This window comes from Carassius gibelio, chromosome A19, assembly GCF_023724105.1.
Source record: "Carassius gibelio isolate Cgi1373 ecotype wild population from Czech Republic chromosome A19, carGib1.2-hapl.c, whole genome shotgun sequence".
Lineage (NCBI taxonomy): Eukaryota > Metazoa > Chordata > Actinopteri > Cypriniformes > Cyprinidae > Carassius > Carassius gibelio.
In genome coordinates, this window is record NC_068389.1 from 26543437 (window position 1) to 26565146 (window position 21710).

At 36.1% G+C, this 21710-nt stretch overlaps 2 protein-coding genes across 8 annotated transcripts in view; one reads left to right on the forward strand and one right to left on the reverse strand.

Moving 5' to 3' along the window:
* LOC127935318 (60S acidic ribosomal protein P1-like) overlaps positions 1-21710 on the reverse strand; it is a 568794-nt gene that overhangs the window by 408405 nt on the left and 138679 nt on the right. The gene's annotated exons all lie outside the window — the stretch shown is intronic.
* lrrc3b (leucine rich repeat containing 3B) lies at positions 1766-11715 on the forward strand. Its single transcript, XM_052533078.1, has 2 exons — positions 1766-1972; positions 6943-11715. Exon 2 carries the CDS (start codon positions 7056-7058, stop codon positions 7839-7841), a length of 786 nt encoding a protein of 261 aa, XP_052389038.1. The 5' UTR covers positions 1766-1972; positions 6943-7055; the 3' UTR covers positions 7842-11715.

Genomic DNA, 21710 nt, shown 5'->3' on the forward strand with positions numbered 1-21710 from the left:
GCTGCTAATTGTTGGGTTTGTATGGCGCGCTGACATTGAATGAGCACTGAGACAGCTCGTCGTGCATTAAACACGCCGCTTGCTGCTATTTACAGTCTAACTATCAAAATAGTTACTGAGCTGTGGAGCTGAAGTGATTATCATTGATCATGAGTGGTTTCATATTACTAATGTGTCATTTAGCTGATGTAGATGAAAATACTCTAATACAGAGTCAGCCTGGAGTATCCTGATGTTCAAAACCTCTTGTAGGGCACATTCGTGACGCTCGTGTGCCAGTCGTGGCTGGAGTTTGAAGCTTCAGTCTAGTTGTTCAGATTTTAAACACGATGCTGAGTTACTTGTTTTCAGCTCAAATTTATTGAAAACTGCAGTCATGTGCATGTTGAAAAATAGAAAAACATATCCATTAGAAAGGCCCATTTAAAGCACTGAAAAGCACCTTTTACATAAAGTATTATGGTGGTAAAATGGTATCAGCTTATGTTAATGTAAAGTTCTGCCTAAATGTGACCATTGGACCACAGAAGCAGTCTTAAATCTCTGGGGTATGTTTGTAGCAGTAGCTAAAAATACTTTGTATGGGTCAAAATGATAGATTTTTCTTTAAAGTCATGAAGATATTTTGTAAATTTCCTATCATAAATATATCAAAACTTAATTTTTGATTAGTAATATGCATTGCTAAGGACTTCATTTGGACAAGGCGATTTTCTCTGTATTTAGATTTTTTTTGCACCCTGAGATTCCTGATTTTCAAATAGTTGTATCTCGGTCAAATATTGTCCGATTCTAACAAACCATCAATGGAAAGTGTATTTATCTCTTTAAATCTCAATTTTGAAAAAATGACACTTGTTTTTGTGGTCCAGGATCACAAATGCCTATAAAAATAGGCTATTTAATGCAAGGACAACATGCCCCAACATGTATTTAATGAAGTGAATCTTTTGTCCTGGCCAATGATGGCAAAAAAATAAAAAAATAAAAATAAAATTTGGTTAAAATGTAACGTTTTTTTTTCTACACAAAAATTTACTTTCTAATCTATAGTCATATTCAATACCCTAATAATGGTATTGATAATAATAATTCATTACATTTATAATCTCTTCTCGACATTGAAAGCTCTCACATATCACTTTACCATGGTACCAAGACAGTACTTTTTATATTAGTACATAATAAACGCGTCTCAAAACGATTACATTTCTCATATTGACGTGTGATCCTAAAGAGAAAAAGGATCATTTTAACTGTTTCGAGCCGAAAATGACAGAAAGAGGGCTGGAAACACACACACGCACCCACACTGCGCTCGCGTTACCGAGAGAATCCGCTATTTTAGGAAGGACGATTCATTTTAGCGAATCGGTTCGTTCAGATGAATCGTTTCAGTGTTCCGCCAGTCTCCGATTGTTTTGATCACCAAAAGTGTACATAGAAGTCCACGTTATGTTTTATTATTGTTGTAATGATTTTTATTTTTAGCGGGGAGTATTCGGTTGCTACATAGATTTTGTCAAATGCTTTTTTATTATTATTATACTAATTTTAGTGTCTAAAACTATCTTGGAAAAATCAATTTTGAGCTTGTGCTAACAGGTGTTTCATTAGCAACCATGATCCAAAACATATACGATTCTTAATATTGTAAACAATTTGATTTCCGCCATAGTTTCTCCCAAAGACTGTGGCGGTATAAACGCTGCGAATCGGCTCGACTGAATCACTACAAGGAATCGGTTTAAAAGAACCATTCGTTCGCGATTCAGACGCCACTATCATCACGGCGCGATCGAACCCCTCCCAGTTACTCCTCTGGCTTTTGGCACGAACATCAGGCAACAATCTCCAAATATGTGAGAGCTCACATGAAATAAGGGGCGAGAGCGACACATCATATGTTTGAATGATTCGCCGAGGATGTGAGAGTCACGGATGCGGCGATCGATGAGTGTTTCTGTCGCAGGTAAGAGACAAACGCATGTCGCCTGTTGCTCAGCCACAAATAAACACACATCATAGAGACTGACATGCATTCGTCTGTGTCACATATGCATTTTGCATGCTGAACATGATGTGAAATTAACGGATTATAGTCTACGTGCGTCAGATGATGTTAGTATGAGAGTGAATGAATTATTGCACCCTCCGTTTCATATGATGTGCACCTCATGAATAGCAATTGACAGGTCATCGATGGCTTTTATTGTGCCGTTTGGATTTGCAGTGCAGCTGGCATGTCTGATTTATCTAAACCAGCCATGCATGAGCAACTTATTTGCAGTCATCGATTCATCTCATAATGGAACTAATAATCATGTTTACTGAATGCAATCAAGCTTCACATTCGCTAGGCTGTTTACGGTATCTGTACGATCACGTCTTCACCGCTTTACAAGTGGAAAAAAAAGTTATTTTCAGCACTTGGCTTTTTGATTTCGACCTGCCTTTGAGATGCTGTCTGCTTGTGAAATTGCTGGAAGAAGGTGACGTTCCCTTTGATCTCACCGGAAGGGTCAGATTTCATGCAAGAGACACTAGGATTCAATCAGAGATAATGCATTCATTGGATCAAAGCTCTGATGCTGCTAATATCTGATTGGATTATTATTATATTTGACACCAGGCGCCTTCAAAGTCAGATTCAGATTCTGAGCAATATTGTCTAAACACTATATTTTTCCTTCTTTTTGCTGTTAGTCAGAAGTAAAATCCATGTGTTGCATACATAAAAGGCATCAAAAGAAATATCTGTACAATTTCTCCACCAGGCGTTGCTTGTTTATGTGGAAGTCAAATAAATTATCATCCAAACATATTTTCGCACTGATTCAAAGCTATATTAAATGAATCGTTGAAAGCACAAGAAAGCCATTATGCTTTCTTTCCCGCAGCTCCATAATCTTCACATTATGAACTTTAATGTGTTATGATGATGGCAATAGTAATGATGGTAAAAGCTTTACAATCTGTTTGGCTTTCTTAGAGCTGGGACCTAGATCCAAGCTCTGGCTGTTAATCTGGATCAATGTGTTTTAATATTAAAACCTGATGTCAGTCTAATTATGATTCTTCCATGATGAGCACTGTCTGTACTCAATCCTGTAATGCCAACTGTTTATGCATTTTACATCATTCTTAATCAGTATCTAATCAATATCTGCAAATCCTTAGAAGAAGAAGAAAAAAAAAGCTCCAGAGCAAGTTTTATGCAATATTAATACATGTTGTCTAAGAGCATGCATCTTGAATAGAAGTAGCCTATAATAAATGTTTAATGTCGGCATGAACTCAAAAGTCACACTAACAAGTTTCTAAATGCATGTTTTTTTTATCCTATGGTGAATCATTCTTTAACGCATTTGTTTCTTTAAAAATAAAAATGTAAATAAATAAGCTGTCATAACTGGATGTTAAAATGAAAGACTTCTCAAATCATTTAAGTCTGCTTAAACCCCGCCCCTTCTATATTAGTCATTTTAACAGCAACATATATAATATAAATAATTCTTTAGTAAAACCTATTTGGTAAGCTGTAACATAAATAATATATATATATATATATATATATATATATATATATATATATATATATATATATATATATATATATATATATATATAAATTCTATGTAATATTATAATATATTTATAATAAATTACATTTTTGTACTTTAACGATTTTTAATATAATAATTTTAGTGCATTTTTATTTTAATATAATCATATTTTTGTGTGAATCACTTTATTATTTCCTTTACTATTACTGTTTATTTATATTATATAAAATTATGTAAATTGTGTAATTTATCAATATTAACAGTTTTAATATAATCATATTTTCATATATTGTTATTTTAATATAATTATATTTTAACTGTAAAATATTTGAATCTCCATATAAATTTCCTTTACTAAAACTTATATCAAATTATATACCTATTTTTGGTAATTTAAGAGTATATGCAATTTTAATACAACCATATTTTAATATTTTTATTTTAATATAGTCTAGTAAAAATTGTGTATCAACTTATAAATTTATTGTTGCCTACATAATATCTCACAAGAAGATACAGACAGAAATGTTGTCATTTCAATAAACATAAAGTAAGGCTTGGTCTGAGATCTTGTGAAACTATTTTATACGGTGAACTCATGCCATAAACATCAAACTATCAGATTCAGTTTTGTGTTTAAACAACAAATGGTGATGGAGAGCCCAGATGGTTCATAAGTAAGAGGGATAATATACAATCAGCACATCATAATGGCAGAATAAACCCAGAGCGTGTGATCGGGACCCGCCGTGAGGCGGCTAAATATATCAAATAACATAAAAATAGACATGAATTATTGATTTAAGATTAAATTATTATATTAGATTACTACTTTGGATACATCATATAGTTTGATACTCGGGTTCTGGAAATAAAAATTCCATTCATTTTTCCATAAGACAGTTGATTTTTACTGTTAACTCTTAAACCTGTAAAGACAAATCTACTATGAGCTCAGAGGTCGTTAATCGATGGAATATGCTTGTGCTGAATCCATCCTTTTGCATTGTTTCAACTTATTTTTAAAATAATTGTTTTGGTGAAAAACTACATTACCCACAATGCTGTAGAGGAAATCCCACCAATCAATGAGTCGCAGTGAGCCAATTGTACATAAAAGATAGCAGGGAACATGAATGACATAATCAAATTGGTCAGAATACTTCAATATTTATATACTTAAAATAAACTGTTTCTTTAATTATTTTAGGTTTATATTTCTCTATTGTTTTTTGATAACTTGCTTCCCTTATGAAACATAAACATGGTTTTATTATAGTAAAAGTGTAGTAACCATGTTTTTTTGGCAGATTGATTGCCATCTGTGTAACCAGTTTTATTACTAATACCATGGTTAAACTATGGTTAGTGTAGCAAAACCAAAGTTAATTTTATTAAGCATTCATGGAAATTGAAGTTATGTTCCTCATTGAAGATACTTTTTTTTTTTTTTAACTTCAAATCAAAGTTTGTAAGGTTGTGATTCACCTCTGAGCTGCTTCGTTTGGTTAACGGCTCACAATGCTTTAACCGAGACATTTTTTAAAATCCCTTTGAGTGGAAAAAAAGCCTTCCAGAGCTGTAAAACTAGGCGGGCACAAATGCTTTTGATTTGACAGCTGAATGCCATAATTGACCAATCAGAATCATTCCAGAGAGCCGTGTCGTAATATGATCTATTTGTATTGTTTAATTGCATTTAGGATTCATCTAGAATTCATCTCACTTCACAGAGTAGTTTGTTGTTTACAGTTTAGTGACACATTTTTTTTTTCTCTCGTTTTCTGTGATGGCCTGTCAGTTGTAATAGTTTGCACCAAAGCACATGAGATCTGCCATCATAAAACCCATGTGGCATATCCACGCATTACTGCAGCTGGACAGGGGCCTGAGAGTCATTCAGTCAGTCCACACTGGCCCTCAAGAGCCTCAGGCAAAACACACACACACACACACACACACACACAGAGAGACACTCAACTCAGCTCCAGTGAGCAATCACTGAGCACATCATGTCAGGACTCCTGGGATACTTATTTTTACATCAATATTGATTTTTCAGCATTTGTCTTTCAGCTCTAATATTAGAAACTGCTTCAAATGCATGATGCAAAGACAAAAGGTCCAGATGTGCATGCCTCTGTAAACCAGCATGTTTTTGCCAGATAAATCAGTCTGCTGATATTTCCGTGCGCTAAATGCAGCACGCTCAGAAATGTGCTGGTGACACAGACTTCCAGCTGCTATTATCTCTCACCTTTCAGTTGTTTACATCAGTCTGTGACTGGCGTCACGTACTGTATGTATGTGAGCCGCACGTGTTACTGTGTGTTAATTATAGCTCTCCCTCCCCGTCTGAAATAAAGCCGGTTTATGTTCGGTGACCTTAACTGTAATATCTCAATGAGTGTCTTCATGACGCTGCTTAGTTTGCCAGACTATCTGTTTAACTTAAAGTAGTTTAGTGGGTCTATTGATCTGAATTTGCAATAATGCCTGATTGGCTGTAAATTATCCCTTAGATACCTATACTGAAGCTATTGAAGGAGGGAAATGTTTTTTATAAATAACTATCCAATGATGTAATGTATTATTATATTCAATAAGAACAAAATGTGTCAGGCACAACAACAAGATGTCGTAGTTGATTAAATGCTTCTAAAAAACTGTGGGTGAATGTGTGATTTGTGTATGCATGTAGTTTCATAAAAAGCATAAGGTTTTAATGATGAATTATGATTACTAAATGCAAATAATTGTGTACGTTCTATTATAGGCCCACTGTATTTCATTCTGTCTGAATATATGTGCTGTTTGTCAAATCATATATGAAATCCCATCTGCTTTAATTTAACAAATTGTAAATACTAGTGATCAAACAATATGATTTCAGTGCCCAATGTTTATTTAATGCTGATTTATATTATAATATAGATAATATACTATATATATAAATATATACTGTGTAAAAAAGAAGATAAACAGATAAAGTAGAATCAAAATAGAATAGAAAGTGATAGAGTTAGATGGTGAAATGAATATATATAAATGTAACTCAGATGTGCACCAATTTCCTGATGTAAGCAAACAGTTATTTTCATTATACTTACTTAGAATTCACTAAAACATAACAATGGAAATGTACATACATTATCCACTGACAAAGCTAGATTTTGTTAGACTTTAGTAAGCCACATAGCACTTAGTGTTACACTGATGTCAATTTCTCTGACAAGCCTCTCTGAGATCTGTATGTTCCCTGTGTTCAGAGGCACATTCTCTTCGAGAGGTGATGGAAGAGAGGTGTCATTCCCACCCATAAATTAGCTTGTCGACTTGTTAGCGTATGCATTCACTGTGTCTTCTTCCTCCGCAGGCTCAAACAGACGATGAGAGTTGACGAGACCCACGGCTTTTGGTGATGACGCGGTCCCACTATGGGGCTCCCGTGAACGGCCAGGGCGTCGAGTATGTTGACTGCCTGTCAGCATGACGCCGTTGGACCTGTGGCTTTCGCGCTCCATCCCCATGTGTCTGCTGCTGCAGAGCCTGGTGCTCATGGTCCTGTGCTTTCCGTCTGCCAGCACCTGTCCCAAGGGTTGCACCTGTCAGCGCTCTGAAAGCCCACCGCACGGCCTCAACGTCTCCTGTAGTCTGTCACGCTTGAAGGAGATCCCACCTGATGTCCCCCTGGACACCCAGCTGCTGCAGCTGGATCGAAACCACATATCTCTGGTGCCCGATCGCATATTTCATGGATTGAGGATGCTTCGGAGGCTCAATCTCTCCCATAATGCTGTGGAAACCCTCGGCGAGGGGGCGTTTGTCGGTTTGGAGGGCTCTCTGGAAGTGCTGGACCTTTCCCACAACCGAATCACTAGCGTGCACAAGGACGCATTCGCACGGTTGAAGGCACGTGTGATGGTGGACAACAACCCTTGGCATTGCGACTGCGCCCTGCAGCAGGCGCTGGGTGGCATGGCGCACAACCATGAGGCCGCCACGCGCGTGCTGTGCCGTAGTTCAGAGCTGAGGGACCAAGAGGGCCAGCCGTTCCTTGCCGTGGATGCGGACTTGTGCAACCTGGCCAAGCGGACCACCGACTACGCCATGTTGGTGACCATGTTTGGCTGGTTCGCAATGGTTATTTCTTATGTTGTTTACTATGTACGGCAGAACCAAGAAGATGCAAGACGACACCTTGAGTACCTGAAATCGCTTCCCAGCAAGCCCAAGAAACCGGACGAACTGGAGGACATCAGCACGGTTGTGTGACATTACAAAGATCAGACGATCCTAAAGACTAAAGGCCCATTCACTCCAAGAATGATAACTGTAACACTAACTAGGGGTGCACGATTAATCGAACGTGATCATCATGCACATCATGTCAGTAAAGCCGGTTCTGTGATTAGTAGTAAATCTGACTACAGAGCCATAGCTCACTGACAAGCTATGGCCAAATAAAAATTGCAGACAATATAATCGTACAATTATTAAATCAAAGAAATTGTTCGCAATAATGACAACGTTTTCATAGCGTAGAATGAAAATACCACATTTAATAACATGTTTTTACCTCAAACTCACTTCATAACATCAGCCGAGTGTTTGAAATAAATCCTTCCGTGAGATGATGTGGCTTTTACGCAGAATTAGGCACGCACCATATTAAATAGAATTCTAAGCAGTGATATAGGCATTGCATTATAAATATAGTTCATTATAATTAATATTTTAATAATAAGAGCTCAGATAAACCGTGCATTGCTGTAGTCGAGTTTATTAGTCAGTTGAATCAATGAAAGCAGTTGAATCTTCTGTTTATTCAGCTGCATTTCCTGGGTTACTTCTTCGGAGGGTAGTTTCCAGTTGAGAGCGCCCTCTGGCCTTCGGATGGAGATTTACTGCTTATCACTGAACCGTGCTTCACTGAAAGATATGCTTGACAATCACAGCTTCGATCTAATCGTGATTTAGATTTCATTTCAATTAATCGTGCAGCCATAACGCTTACTATAAGAGAATATGGTAGTTCGCTTCACAGCTACAACGATAACGGCATGGGGTAGCTATATTGTTGGAATCACTTTTAAATCAGTGTTTTCCACATGGTGAATAATAAAAGCATCTACAGGCAATCAGAACACATCTATCCCTAAAGAGCTTGCAGCACGCCCTCATGATATACAGAACAATATGGTTATCTTTATAGTTATCATTCTTAGCTTGAATGGGCCTTAAACCAGGATGTTAATTAATATGACACGAATCATAAATGTCGTCTAGCGTACTACACCTGTCTTCTCTTTTTCCAATGTGCTTTCCTGTTTCTGAGTATGTATTTAGAACAATTTGTGATACACTCCCAACCCTTTGTCCTTACGAGAGATATAGAGTCTTTTAAACGTGACGTACAGGTGGCATTAAAACAATCGCATGTGGTTCAATCCCATCTTTAGAGCAGGAACTTGTTTTCAGGCTCATTGACATGAGTCATTTTCTATTGTAACTAGTCAGTCGGAACAGATCGTCAATCATAAAGCGGCGCTAATGACCAGTACAGGTATTTTGAGAATTCAAATCTCAGGTGCAAATGTTGATAGACTCTAATGATTTGTAAAAACCCTACGATGTTTTGATGCTACCAAGTTTTGTATGATAAACGATAATCCAGGCATGTGCACATTAGCTACAATCGCGAATCATTTTAAGACCTTTAAAAGGCGTGGTGTGCCCTTTATTAGTGTAACGATGGGACATTTCTTCCAACATTCCAAAACTATTATTGTGATCCTGTGCATTTTTTTGAAATGTTTGTTTTTGCGTTAAAACTCGTGCACATTAAATTGTGAATCGTTGAGTCATAGAGCACAGAAGTGCTGGTGTGGTGCGTGTCACGTGATTATCGGAACTGTAGTCGAGGAACGTAGTCGATACCTCCATCTGAGTCTTTTGTCGGTAACGTTACTTGTGAGGCTCTTTGTCGATGTCGTAACTCACTGTGCGTAAAAAGAGGCTCCTGAGCCCTGTGCTAGTCATCGTGTAGTCTACGAGATGGCCAGTGTGTTTTTTCGTAAACGTAAGGTTCCATCCCTGAATCCAACTCTTGATGTCCAGGACAGAAAATATACTTCCTGATGAGGATCTTCAGCTTCCCCTTGCGCTGTGATGGTAGGGCCATTGGCGCTCAGTGATATTATTGTGTTTGCAAAGTAATTCATCCCGGTTGCAAGCGGAAAATTACAGCTGTCACTCTGTTACTGGGATTATTCTTATGGTTGACTGCCGAGTCCAGCAAAGCAAAGCCCCGAGGAGAGCTAGAGGATAGAAAGGCGGCAGGAGAAGAGAGGAAATTAAAAACAGGATGATGGGAACAAGTTCTGGAGGAAATCAGGGCCCATATGAAAATGGATTGTGGTGGTACCGTGGTATAGTACGTTTCAGATGGCTTTCATATATTATTGCAATCACTTGATCTAAGTATACTGTGGTATTTCCATGATTGCAATGTCCAAACGTGGTTTGTACCATGGTAATATCCAAAACAAATGGTATTATGAAGGATGCAACCATATTCAAGATTGGGTAACCAAATGTAAAATGTAGAGCATTGATCATTGGGAATAAAATCAGAATATATTAGTATCATGTCCACAAATTGGTAATACCAATGTAGTTTTTAATTCAGTGGTATTATCCAAAACATGGTATTATTATAGATAAAACCGTATATATTCAAGATTGGGGTACGAAATGTTAAATGTAAAGCATGGATCATTGGGGATAAAATTGCCATCAGAATGTGTAATAGTACCATATCCACTAATTGGAAATAATATGGTAGTTTTGTGAGTGGAATGAGTGTTGTTTCTTTATTGTAACTTCATTGTTGTGTATCCAGTGAAGTGCTTTTTTAAAAAACTTTTTAAACGGTTATTAAATTCCAAAGTTGGTGCCGTTATAATAAATGATGTTTGATCGTGGCTTTAACATCGGTTCATCAGAAACATTAGGAGAACTTTAGAAGAACATTAGGAGAAGGCTAACCCGAATTCACTGTAGATAAAGAGCTTGTCGTTTGCGTAGGAAGGTACCTGAAATCCCTTTAAAGAATCATGTTTGAATGTACTTATCTAGTCTTTTGCCTTGTCTAACTGCGGTTGTTCTACACGCTGTATTGTGCTGGGAAAGTGAAGCACGCTGTAGCCAAGGACACGGGGGAGAGATTTTCTAAGTGCCTGAAATACTCGTCTATAAGTCTGTCATTCTTCCAGCTACCGATAACTTTGCTTTGAAACATTTCATTCGGTTTTGCCTAACTTGAGTTTACTTGGCCTCAAGTGGGATGTTTTTACTGCACAATGATAATGGAAAATCTGAATTTAATGAAGTACAGGGGGTCTTCTACAACACATTGTTCTTCCTGTTTTCTAAAGGCCTTTTCACATGATTTGTGTCACGGCTTCAATGCGTTGCGATGCTTTTACCTCCACGTGAAAAGCTTTGCTTATTGTTTTACTGAAGGGTGATTTGACAAGGTTGCAGTGTGGATATAGTGAAAATATCTGATCTTAGAACAGAAGTTCCTAGCATTTGATTAGATGCATTGGAGAAAGGAATCAAAGGCATGTCTAACTTTTTCTCTGAATGTCATGGTATGCTTTGTTCCAGATTCAGATACGCACATCAGTCTACCATCCGTCTTGTTTTTCAGATACAATCGTTAATGCCTGTGATTGTGTCTCATTGCACAGAATTTTTGCATTCAGTGAGGACAGAAAAACTACTTAATTTTAGAAAATGATTGCACCTGCTGAGGACGCGGTTTAATGCTGTAGTTTGATGCTTCACTGCATTGATTTTGATGCATTGGGGAACTGAACGTGAATTATGTGAAAGGGCTTTTATTGGAAAAATGTAGAGGAGACTTGCGGCATATGTTTCTTCCTATGTTATTTACTTTTTAATACTAATTTCTTCATCTTTGTGTACCGTTTTTTGCTTGGTATACATGAAACTGACTTCTGCTCAAAAGTGTGACATACCTTGAAGACGTAATACTGGAGGAGGACCAATGGTACATCACATTGTAAATGCATGATGTAGAGAAAATGAAATAAAAGATTCATTTACACTGTTATACCAATGCATAGACCATTTGTCTCTGTTCCAAAGCATACTGAGCTGTCAACATAGGGGGTATTTTAAGATGCACTTCTGAGGCTGAAGACCTAAAAAAAAATTACTTCCTTTTTTGACAGTAAAGTGCATGTATTAACATTTCCATTTGAGTAATTATGCATTCATTAAAAAGTAACATACAAAGCCAACAAAATCATCAAAACCACAAAAAACATGTACTGATATTTATTTCTTTTAGGTGAAAAGAAATGCATGCATGGTGTCACTTTTGCATCTAGTGGCAATTTTCTGGCACCGAGATGCAAAGTAGGGGGTCATGAATAAAATAAAACAAGGGCCGAATTCTGACAAGAGGCCAAATCTGAGAGAACTGAAATGAAAACAAAAGCATTTGAAGGGAGACGAAATATGGTTTGTCACGGGTTCACTGAAAAAGCACCATCAGATCTCTGACACTGACATCTGTTGTCCTTTTTCATCTGAAGTGTGGATGCCTATTATCATTGCACTGTGTCTAAAATGTGACCACAAATTGGATCTATTTTTAAGGCGGTTGAAGCTGTGACAAGTTGAGCATTATGTTAAAATGCACATTTCTGAGAGGCAAACACGTTCAGATCTGCTGGAGGATTTTGAACTTAAGGAATAATTGTAAATATTTCAAGTAGATTTAGTGATTTGTAATCAGTTTGCAAGCTATTAAAAAAAAAACTTTCAACATTAAAGTAAACTATAAAGCTATAAAGAACTTGAATTACTTGAAATAAATTATATATATAGTACAGACAGCATTAGATACATTTTAAATATATAAGTGTGTGTGTGTGTGTGTGTGTGTGTATATATATATATATATATATATATATATATATATATATATATCCAATATCTATATATATAAACTTGTATTTCAGCTTGTTTTATTTAAATATTTCTTATTTCCATTAAAATAAACTAAATCTGGACTTAAATTAACAGGAACTATGGACTTTAAAATTAAAAACAATTTTCTAAATTCGAAATTAAAATGAAAATGCAAATTCAAAAATATATATATATGAATAACTAATAATATAATACTAAAATAAATAAATAAGTAAAGTGTGATTGTGCTTGCTTTTTTAATCAAAAGATACTTGCTGTTGTTATCATGTGTTATGATGCTCTCACATTTGGTTTATTGCAGCAGAAAACCTAGTATTCATGATTATATTACAGGTCACATCTTCGCAGCTTTCCATAGATATATTTGATTTCTTAATCAATTGATGCATATTCATCACCTTCGATGTTATTGTGTTTTCAACCTTGTAAATATTTGAGGATAATGATGATGAAAAATGTCTTGAGGTGCTGTGATGTTCAGTTCTTGTGTTCGCTTCTTCAAATGAAACACTAAATCAAACAGTATCTAATTTAAGATGGGCTCAAAATTCATAATAACTCCCAAGGGCGAATATTTAAAATACAAAAGCGCTCAAAAACTTGAGAGATTGAGGGTAATTTTTGAAATGAGCTGTGAAAGCACTGACAGGTTGACACGTCCTCGCAGGGACAGACGGATCCTCAAGCATTACTGTCCTTACAATGAGTGTCAGGTAAATCTACCAGCTCCAGTTTATTTCAGACAGTATTCAAACCTCGTACAGAAAGCGTTGAGCTCAATTATTATTCCAGTGTTAGTGCTAACTGTGTCCTTGGTAGTAGACATTCACATAGAGATTTGATCAGGGCTTTTGCTAAACGAAGTCAGTGAACACAAGCCACAAACACAGAAAAAGAAAAAAAAAGTTGTGAATAAAATGATTATTGGAGTAGGTTTTACTAGAGAATACTAAAATACAATAATCCAGAAATCCACCAATTCATTTCTTGTGAAGCAAAGTGATGCGTGTTTGTAAGAAACAAATCATTCAACAGTTGCTTCTGGCCAAAATATGCATCTATAATCCATAATAACGCATTCCTGCAGTGCAAAAGTTGTCATCTCACATCAAATGATTTGTTTAGAACTATTTTGGACTGCTTTCACTTGTAATCGGTACGTATTTCTCTCCTGATTCAGACGGGATGACATTTTCATTGGAGTAGCGTTCTCATGAATAGTATTTTGCAGGAAACAACGGTTTGAAGTTAAACGTTAAAGCTGCGGTAGGTAACTTTTGACGCTCTTGCGGTTAATAAACAGAAATGCTTGCGTCTTGCGGAAGAACATCGTAGCCGGAACTACTTCTCTCTGTTTATGTCTATGAAGAATCACAAAGGTGCTGGGTTACTCCGCCGCGGTACCCCCGAAGCAATCTAAAATAGTCTGAATATAAACACTTATTATAGGTGCACCCTAGTGATTCAGGACAAGCTAAAAACACGGTTTGGAACATGGATTCATGGTGTACTCGCTTATTATATACATTTTTCTACATTTTGAACACAAACAAAATAACGGACCGCAGCTCTGATTGGTTGATTTCTTACCGGGAGTGATGTATTCCTGCAAATGGCAATAGGACACTGGGAGGAGCCAGAGGAGCTTGATTTTTTCACAGATTATCTGTCTCATATTCTACTGTCAGGACATAATGACAGGTTTTACAAATATCTAAAAATATATATTTTTACAAAAGTTACCTACTGCAGCTTTAACTGGTGAACTGGAGTGCTGTGGATTATTGTGATGTTTTAATCAGCTATTTGGACTCTCATTCTGACGGCACCCATTCACTGCAGAGGATCCACTGCTGAGCAAGTGATCCAATGCTACATTTCTCCAAATCTCATCCATTTTCTGAATGAACTGTTGCTTAAAAACTTGCTTCTTGTATTGTCTTCCTGGAATAACCCATCCTTATATGTATGTTCAGGGGATTTATTATGATATATTTAATATCCTCTCAGCTGTATCTGGTTTGGCGGCGCTGTGTATCACGTCGTTTGTATTGCACACAGGCCCAGACATGTTCACATTTAATTATTTTTATGTGAGTCTGGAAGCGCAGACTGGCTTTGAACGCTCCAAAGACGGAGTCCCTGCAGATTCTGGAAGTACGTTTGCCTGTTCTATAAATATTAAATCAGGCTGAGAGACAGTTGAGCCATCGCTGACACAATGCTTTGTTGTTTGCTTCTGTAACCTTGATCATGTGTTTCAGGTTTCAGTGATTACAGACTATAAAACTGCTGTTCATAGGCTATACATATCCTCCAGAGAAATCTAGTTTATGCTGTGTGTTTCTACAGTATGTGGTTTGGGATCATAATATGTTAGACGCCATAATGCAACAGTGTTTGCAATGAAAAAACCTTGAAAGATGTGATCACATCATGGCCATGAAAATGTTCTTGCTTACAGTTTGCTATAAAGAGACTTTATGCACTGTAAAAAAAAACAAAAAAAAAAACAATTATTTTAAAGTGTTATTGGAGGATGTTTTACAAGAATTTCTACTTCTGTTGCTTGTTCTTTCTTTGTATCGTTTGTGAAATTTACAAGCAATCTCTGAGTGAAAATTGTTTCTCTCATACAGCCAAAATATATTTTAAATATATGTTGTAAACAGGGTAGTTCAATTAAATGTTTTATTTAATTTTATTATTAGTATTTTTTTTTTTTTTTTTTTTGGGGGGACAAGAAAATTCAATCAGAAATTAAGCCTAATTGCTAATGTGGATGGAATAGTTTACTAGAGATTAAAAACAAAAACGGTATTTACAAAGATTTAATAATGTTTAATATATTGCAATAGTTTTGGAATATCGTAAAGTATGCTTCTTGCTTTTATTTAAATATATGTTCATACATGTAATACAAAAAATAAATGTTTTTTATTATATATTCTGTGTGTTTGTATGTATATATATATATATATATATATATATATATATATATATATATATAATGCACATTCTATGTATAAAATAAAAATGTACTTATTTTTTAAGTATTTATTTATTTATTTTGCTTGAAGTTTGAATGGAGTTTGCATAAAAAGGAAGGATTAATGCTGAAGCTTTTCTGTCTCATGACACATTAACTGTAGCATCCAATTTAAAAAGCTCTAATCGATCACTCGGCGAGGCGAGGATTTACTCTCTTATTAAGCAATTAATCTAATGACACAATCTTATGACACAATGCACAATGTGTCGCTCTGGCAATGATTGTTTTATTTTGTGAAATGAAGCCTGAGTCTGTGTATGCTAATGAAGAGTTTGTGTAAATCAGACGATGCCTCATTCTCATGCAGAGCATCCGGAAAATCCCACTAATGAGGAAACTCTTTCCAATTAAAGTTTCCAGAGGCCTTGAAGAAAAAACACTTTAGTCATCTTTTTACAATTTCAGAATTGCGCTGCATGGGAATTTATGAGTTTGCAGAAAGGAATAATTAACTAAAAATCAAAACTCTCACCTTCATGTCATTCTTTTCACTGTGACATGAAATAATATTTTTTTAAGCTAAATAATGACAGTATATTCATTCCTTTAAGTGAAGTGTTTTTGAGAGACGATTGTGTCTTATTATTTGCACATAATCATAATGAAGCTGTTGCACAGACTGTTATTTCTCAAAGTCTGATGATAAAGAGGGTCTTTGAGACATGTGTGAGTTTGCATTGATGAAAGCAGAATTTTCCTCTTTTGTATGACATTACTTAAGTACATTTCCTTAAAAGCATGAATTTGAGGTGTTTTAGAAATGTTTTAAGAGTGTTTTTATATGTTTAATATTTTCATTATAGTTCAAACTGTCCATTTCACTGAAATGTTTCAAAACACTGATTAAAAGATTCATTCACATTGTTGTCTCTGTGTGTTGAAATTATTAATTGATTCAAAATTCTGAATCTTTGATGTCTTACACCAATCCGTCTATGCAGCACTGATTCAAGTTGAATTGATTCATTGATTCAATACTCTGATTCAATTATCTATTCGCTTCATTGTTCGTTGCAGTGTTTGTGTTTTGAATCGATTCATTATTTCAGTACTCTGATTCAAAGACTCATTTGCACAGTTGTTCACTAAAGTCTGTGTATGATGCTTCTCATTATTTCACCTACAAATTCTAAAAAGATCTAAATAGATATCTTTCAGCCTTATTTAAATAAATTATTTAACTGATAACATCCAACTGAAAGATGGAACACCAACATGTCAGAACAAAAAATAGAATCACTGAGTTGGAAAAAGGAACACCTCCCTCCTAAAAATTACTTAATTTATTACTAAATAGTAATTTATTATTACTAATCACCTTCTCAGTGGCACGAAATTACTTTTTCAGCTGTGATCAGCTGTGCTCATTTCGATTAGCTTAGCACAAAAAGAGCTTTCCTGGAGCATTTCAGTTCTTGGTAGTGCAACTGAAGCAAACAATCAACTATGGGTGGCAAGTGTCAGAAGATCTCTGGAATAAAGCTGTGGACTGGCACAAGTTAGGAGATGAAGACTAAAAATGGAAACTCTTTATCAATTCATCAATTCCAAGAAGTTGTGTGCATGACATGTGACGACAATATCCTCCACAAATGCGGCTTGTATGGGTTGCATGAAAAAAGCCACTCGTCAAGAAAGGCCACATGCAGTCAGACTGAGCATTGCCAAAACACACCTTGGAGATTCAGAGGCAGATGAGACTAAAATTTAATTATCTGGCCTCAACACCAAATGATGTGTCTGGCGGAAATCCAGTCCAGTCTAGCGTCCACATAACAGCATTCCTGCAGTTTAATTCACTTTCTCTGCAGAAAGGACAGGAGCACTTGTCAAGACAAATGAATGGGACAAAATACCGTCAAATTCTTGAGGAAAATCTGCTGCCATCTGCCAGAGAGATTTCAATGGGAAGAAGGTTTACCTTGCAACATGACAATGACCCAAAGCACACAGCAGAACTGAACACACAATGATTGAAGGAGAAAAAGGTGAATGTCTTTGCATGTCCTCGTCAGAGCCCAGACTCAAACCCCACCGAAATCTGTGCAATGACCTGAAGACTGCAGTCCACAAACACTCACCATCACAATATTAAACTGAACTTGAGCAGTTCTGCAAAGAAGAGTCAAATATTGCAAAGTCTAGATGTGCAAAGAGACAGAGACAAATCCCAACTGACTAAAGACTGTAATTTAAGCAAAAGGTGCTTCGAGAAAATACTGACACATGGAGGAAATCCTTTTTCCGACTCAGTTATTCTGCTTTTCTATTCGCTTATTTTTGTTCTGACATTCAGTTGGAAGTTATGAGTTGCACTGAGTAAATACAGCTGGATAAAACAAAAACTGTGTCTGTCTTCATTTCAGTCTGTATTATTTACACTATGTATTTATATTGATATAAATATATTTTAGCTAACAGTATCTAGCAGTGGATAAAGTTACACAAAGTGAATCTGGCATGTTTTGTCCTTCCTGGTGATACGCAAGATCTGTACACCTCACCTTTCAGTGGGAGGATGTTTAAAATCTCACACCGGAATAGTTTTCCACACCTACATCCACCTTCCGCCTCCATCCGGAATTGCCCAGTTAAAACAAGGCCCAACAAGTGGAAGTTTTCCTCCATGCGGCATGTAAACCGTCAAAGATCATGCATGTGAGCGCTGATATTACAGCTGCTTCTCCAGAGATTAAACTCAAGCTCCTGCTTCTCAAATATGTGCCTCGATATGAACTCAAATATGTCTTATCAGATCCTCCCCAAACCAAATCATCAATTCATTTTATGAGTCTGTACTCTAACTGTGACAACAAATGTCTTATTTTTATTTATTCTAAGGAATTTTAGAAGAAACAAAGCTAGGATGAAAGAATAGGATGAAAAAAAACCTAATAAATAATTAGAATAATAATAAATAATATTCCCATACTTCTCCAGTTGGTTGATTTAACTATTAAAGTTATGTATTGTAATTTAAATCTATATACGCAAATGGGTAAGTGGAATAAAATAAACACTTATATAAAAACAAAACTTGTTATGAATAGCAGAGTGCATGAAAAAAACTCAGCCTTCAACTCAGTGACTTGGAGAAACTGTCTGTAATTTTCCTCTGTATATCTTTTCCCAACAATTATTTTTCTTTTATTTCACAATTCCAGCTTATTTTAAGTGGTAATGTCCTCTGATTGAGTTTGTTTTGTAAGATATTAGGTGTTGTCTGTGAATAGTGTGAGAGTTGACTGTTTGCGACGCGAGTGTGTTTTTGTAATTTATTTTTAACACTGGAACAGCTAAATATGACACACAGAGGTTGTGTGAGTCGACCATGGCAACACACGTGTGTTTTAACACCGCACAAATCTCACAAGACTTAAACTCTCAGCGTGCTAAAATAAGATGTCTCAAATTTTGAAGTGATCTTTGCAATTAGTGATCTTGAGCAGCTTGACAGGCTGTAAAATCTGAGGGAATGTTTAAAGCATTTTAATGAGTGTGTAAATCCACATACAGACCTCAGACACGCACACACACACACACACACACACACACACACTGGAGAACTTATTTTAAGGGCTGATGGCTAAATCTAGAGGCTTCATCTTTTTAGAGTAAAAGAGCTTTTCCCCAAATGCACAATATGACTCAATAACTTCTGTGTTCCTCATCAAATAGCTGGAGAAATGAAACCAGCAGCATATGAAACTCAACAGTCATGCAGCTATTAAAAAACTGTCTCATCAATGCAGGAGAGTAGTATTTATATGTACTTTTATTATTATTATTTATATATATATATATATATATATATATATATATATATATATATATATATATATATATATATATATATATATATATATATAGTAATTTAGTATCGTGCTTTTTTCATTTTGTTAGTTTTTTTTCTATTTCTATTTATCTTTAACTTATTTTTATTTATTTTAATACTTTAACACTTATACTTTACATAAAACACAATATATTCGTTAACACATTTTATAAATTTTTATTATTATTTTATTTATACAGTTAATTGCTAAGGTAACATCTCATTTATATTTAAGGTTTCGTAAATATATATATATATATATATATATATATATATACACGGGTGTGCCAGGGTGTGCCTGTGCCACCCACAGTGGCAGCTGGCACACCTAAAAATAGATGCAGAATTATTTTTTATAGTCTCAATAAAAAATGTTTACTAAACTTGGGCTATTCTTGTTTACTTAGAATATATATATATATATATATATATATATATATATATATATATATATATATATATATATATATTGTTTGCAACTGATTCAGATCGGCACTTCGGGCCTGTTCGCGACTCGGTTGATTCAGATCGGCACTTCGGAGCCTGTTCGCGACTCGGTTGATTCAGATCGGCACTTCGGAGCCTGTTCGCGACTCGGTTGATTCAGATCGGCACTTCGGAGCCTGTTCGCGACTGGGTTGATTCAGATCGGCACTTCGGAGCCTGTTCGCGACTCGGTTGATTCAGATCGGGACTTCGGAGCATGTTCGCGACTCGGTTGATTCAGATCGGCACTTCGGAGCATGTTCGCGACTCGGTTGATTCAGATCGGCACTTCGGAGCCTGTTCGCGACTCGGTTGATTCAGATCGGCACTTCGGAGCCATTTCGCGACTCGGTTGATTCAGATCGAGACTTCGGAGCCTGTTCGCGACTCGGTTGATTCAGATCGGGACTTCGGAGCCTGTTCGCGACTCGATTGATTCAGATCGGCACTTCGGAGCATGTTTGAGATTTTTTAAAATTCAGATCTGGACATCGAAGCAGGAAGTGTTTGTCAAACAGTTAATTGGTGATAAATTAATATTTGGACTTGAGGCTTTTTTTACCTGTCGATTTAGCATGTACATGGACCCACACACAAAGGTGGACACACTCTAGACGGGTGTGCCAGGTAGGGTGACCACCCGTCCCGCGTAGCGCGTGCGCACACAGCGTTTGAAGCCCAATGCGTCCCACAAATTGAGACTGTGTCACGCATAATAAATGCTTGCTCAAAAAAAGTCGGTCGCTATATCTGGAGTCACCAACCCGTCGATCGTGGTCGACAAGTCGATCTTGGAAGCATTTTAAGTCGATAGCGAAGATTTTTCAAAATCTGAGAAAAAAAGGTGTGAGCCTCCGGTGCGAGTTGGGAGGTGCGAGCCTCCGCTGACTGCGCGCGCACCTCCCGAAACAGATGAGACATTTATACTTGACACAACTGTTTTAGACTGAAAACCCATACAACTGATTTAGACGCGGGTTCCGGTGTGATGAGATGTAGCCTACTAATATCCGTATGCTGAGGCATGATTGTTTTAGGCCTGTAATTGATTGATTATTGAGGTAATAGGGATGGCAAGGTTCGCTGAAAAAAAAAAACCAAACCGGTGTTCTAAAATATTAGGTTTCTGAGATTTTCGGTGACGCTGGGCGGAGCATACGTGAATATTCATGAGTTTCCTGTTTCGCGTTAAAGCGACACTGAAAGTACTAGTTCTACTAATACAACTTTTAAAATTTAACAAATTCTACTGGTCAAGCTTTGAAATCCACAGCCTTGCAGTACTTTAACAATGTTTTTCTTATTTTCTACAAACTTATAACAACTAAAATGTTTTGTAGTTTAATAACAAATGGCTGTATCAAAACATACAGTAAATTGTATATTTTCATTTCAAAGATAAAAGTAGATTGCTTTTGCTGAATAAAGACTTCAACTGATTATGTGTTAAAAGTTTTATTAAGGCATTACATAAATGACATTTAATACGCACCTGTATAAATATAAAATACATGTTGAAAAAAAAAACCCTGAAAGCTACACAAGAGTTAACTTGTATACGCGTTTAGGGATAGGCCTACTGATCTACACAAGCAAGCATATGTTATAAGATTTATGTTGTAAATACATTATTAAAATAAATTCCTATATGAACAACAAATGGCAAACAGATTTAAACACCATGAACAAACTCAATGAAATCAGTCTAAATGCTTCCAAATCAGTGGGACCAGATTGTTTA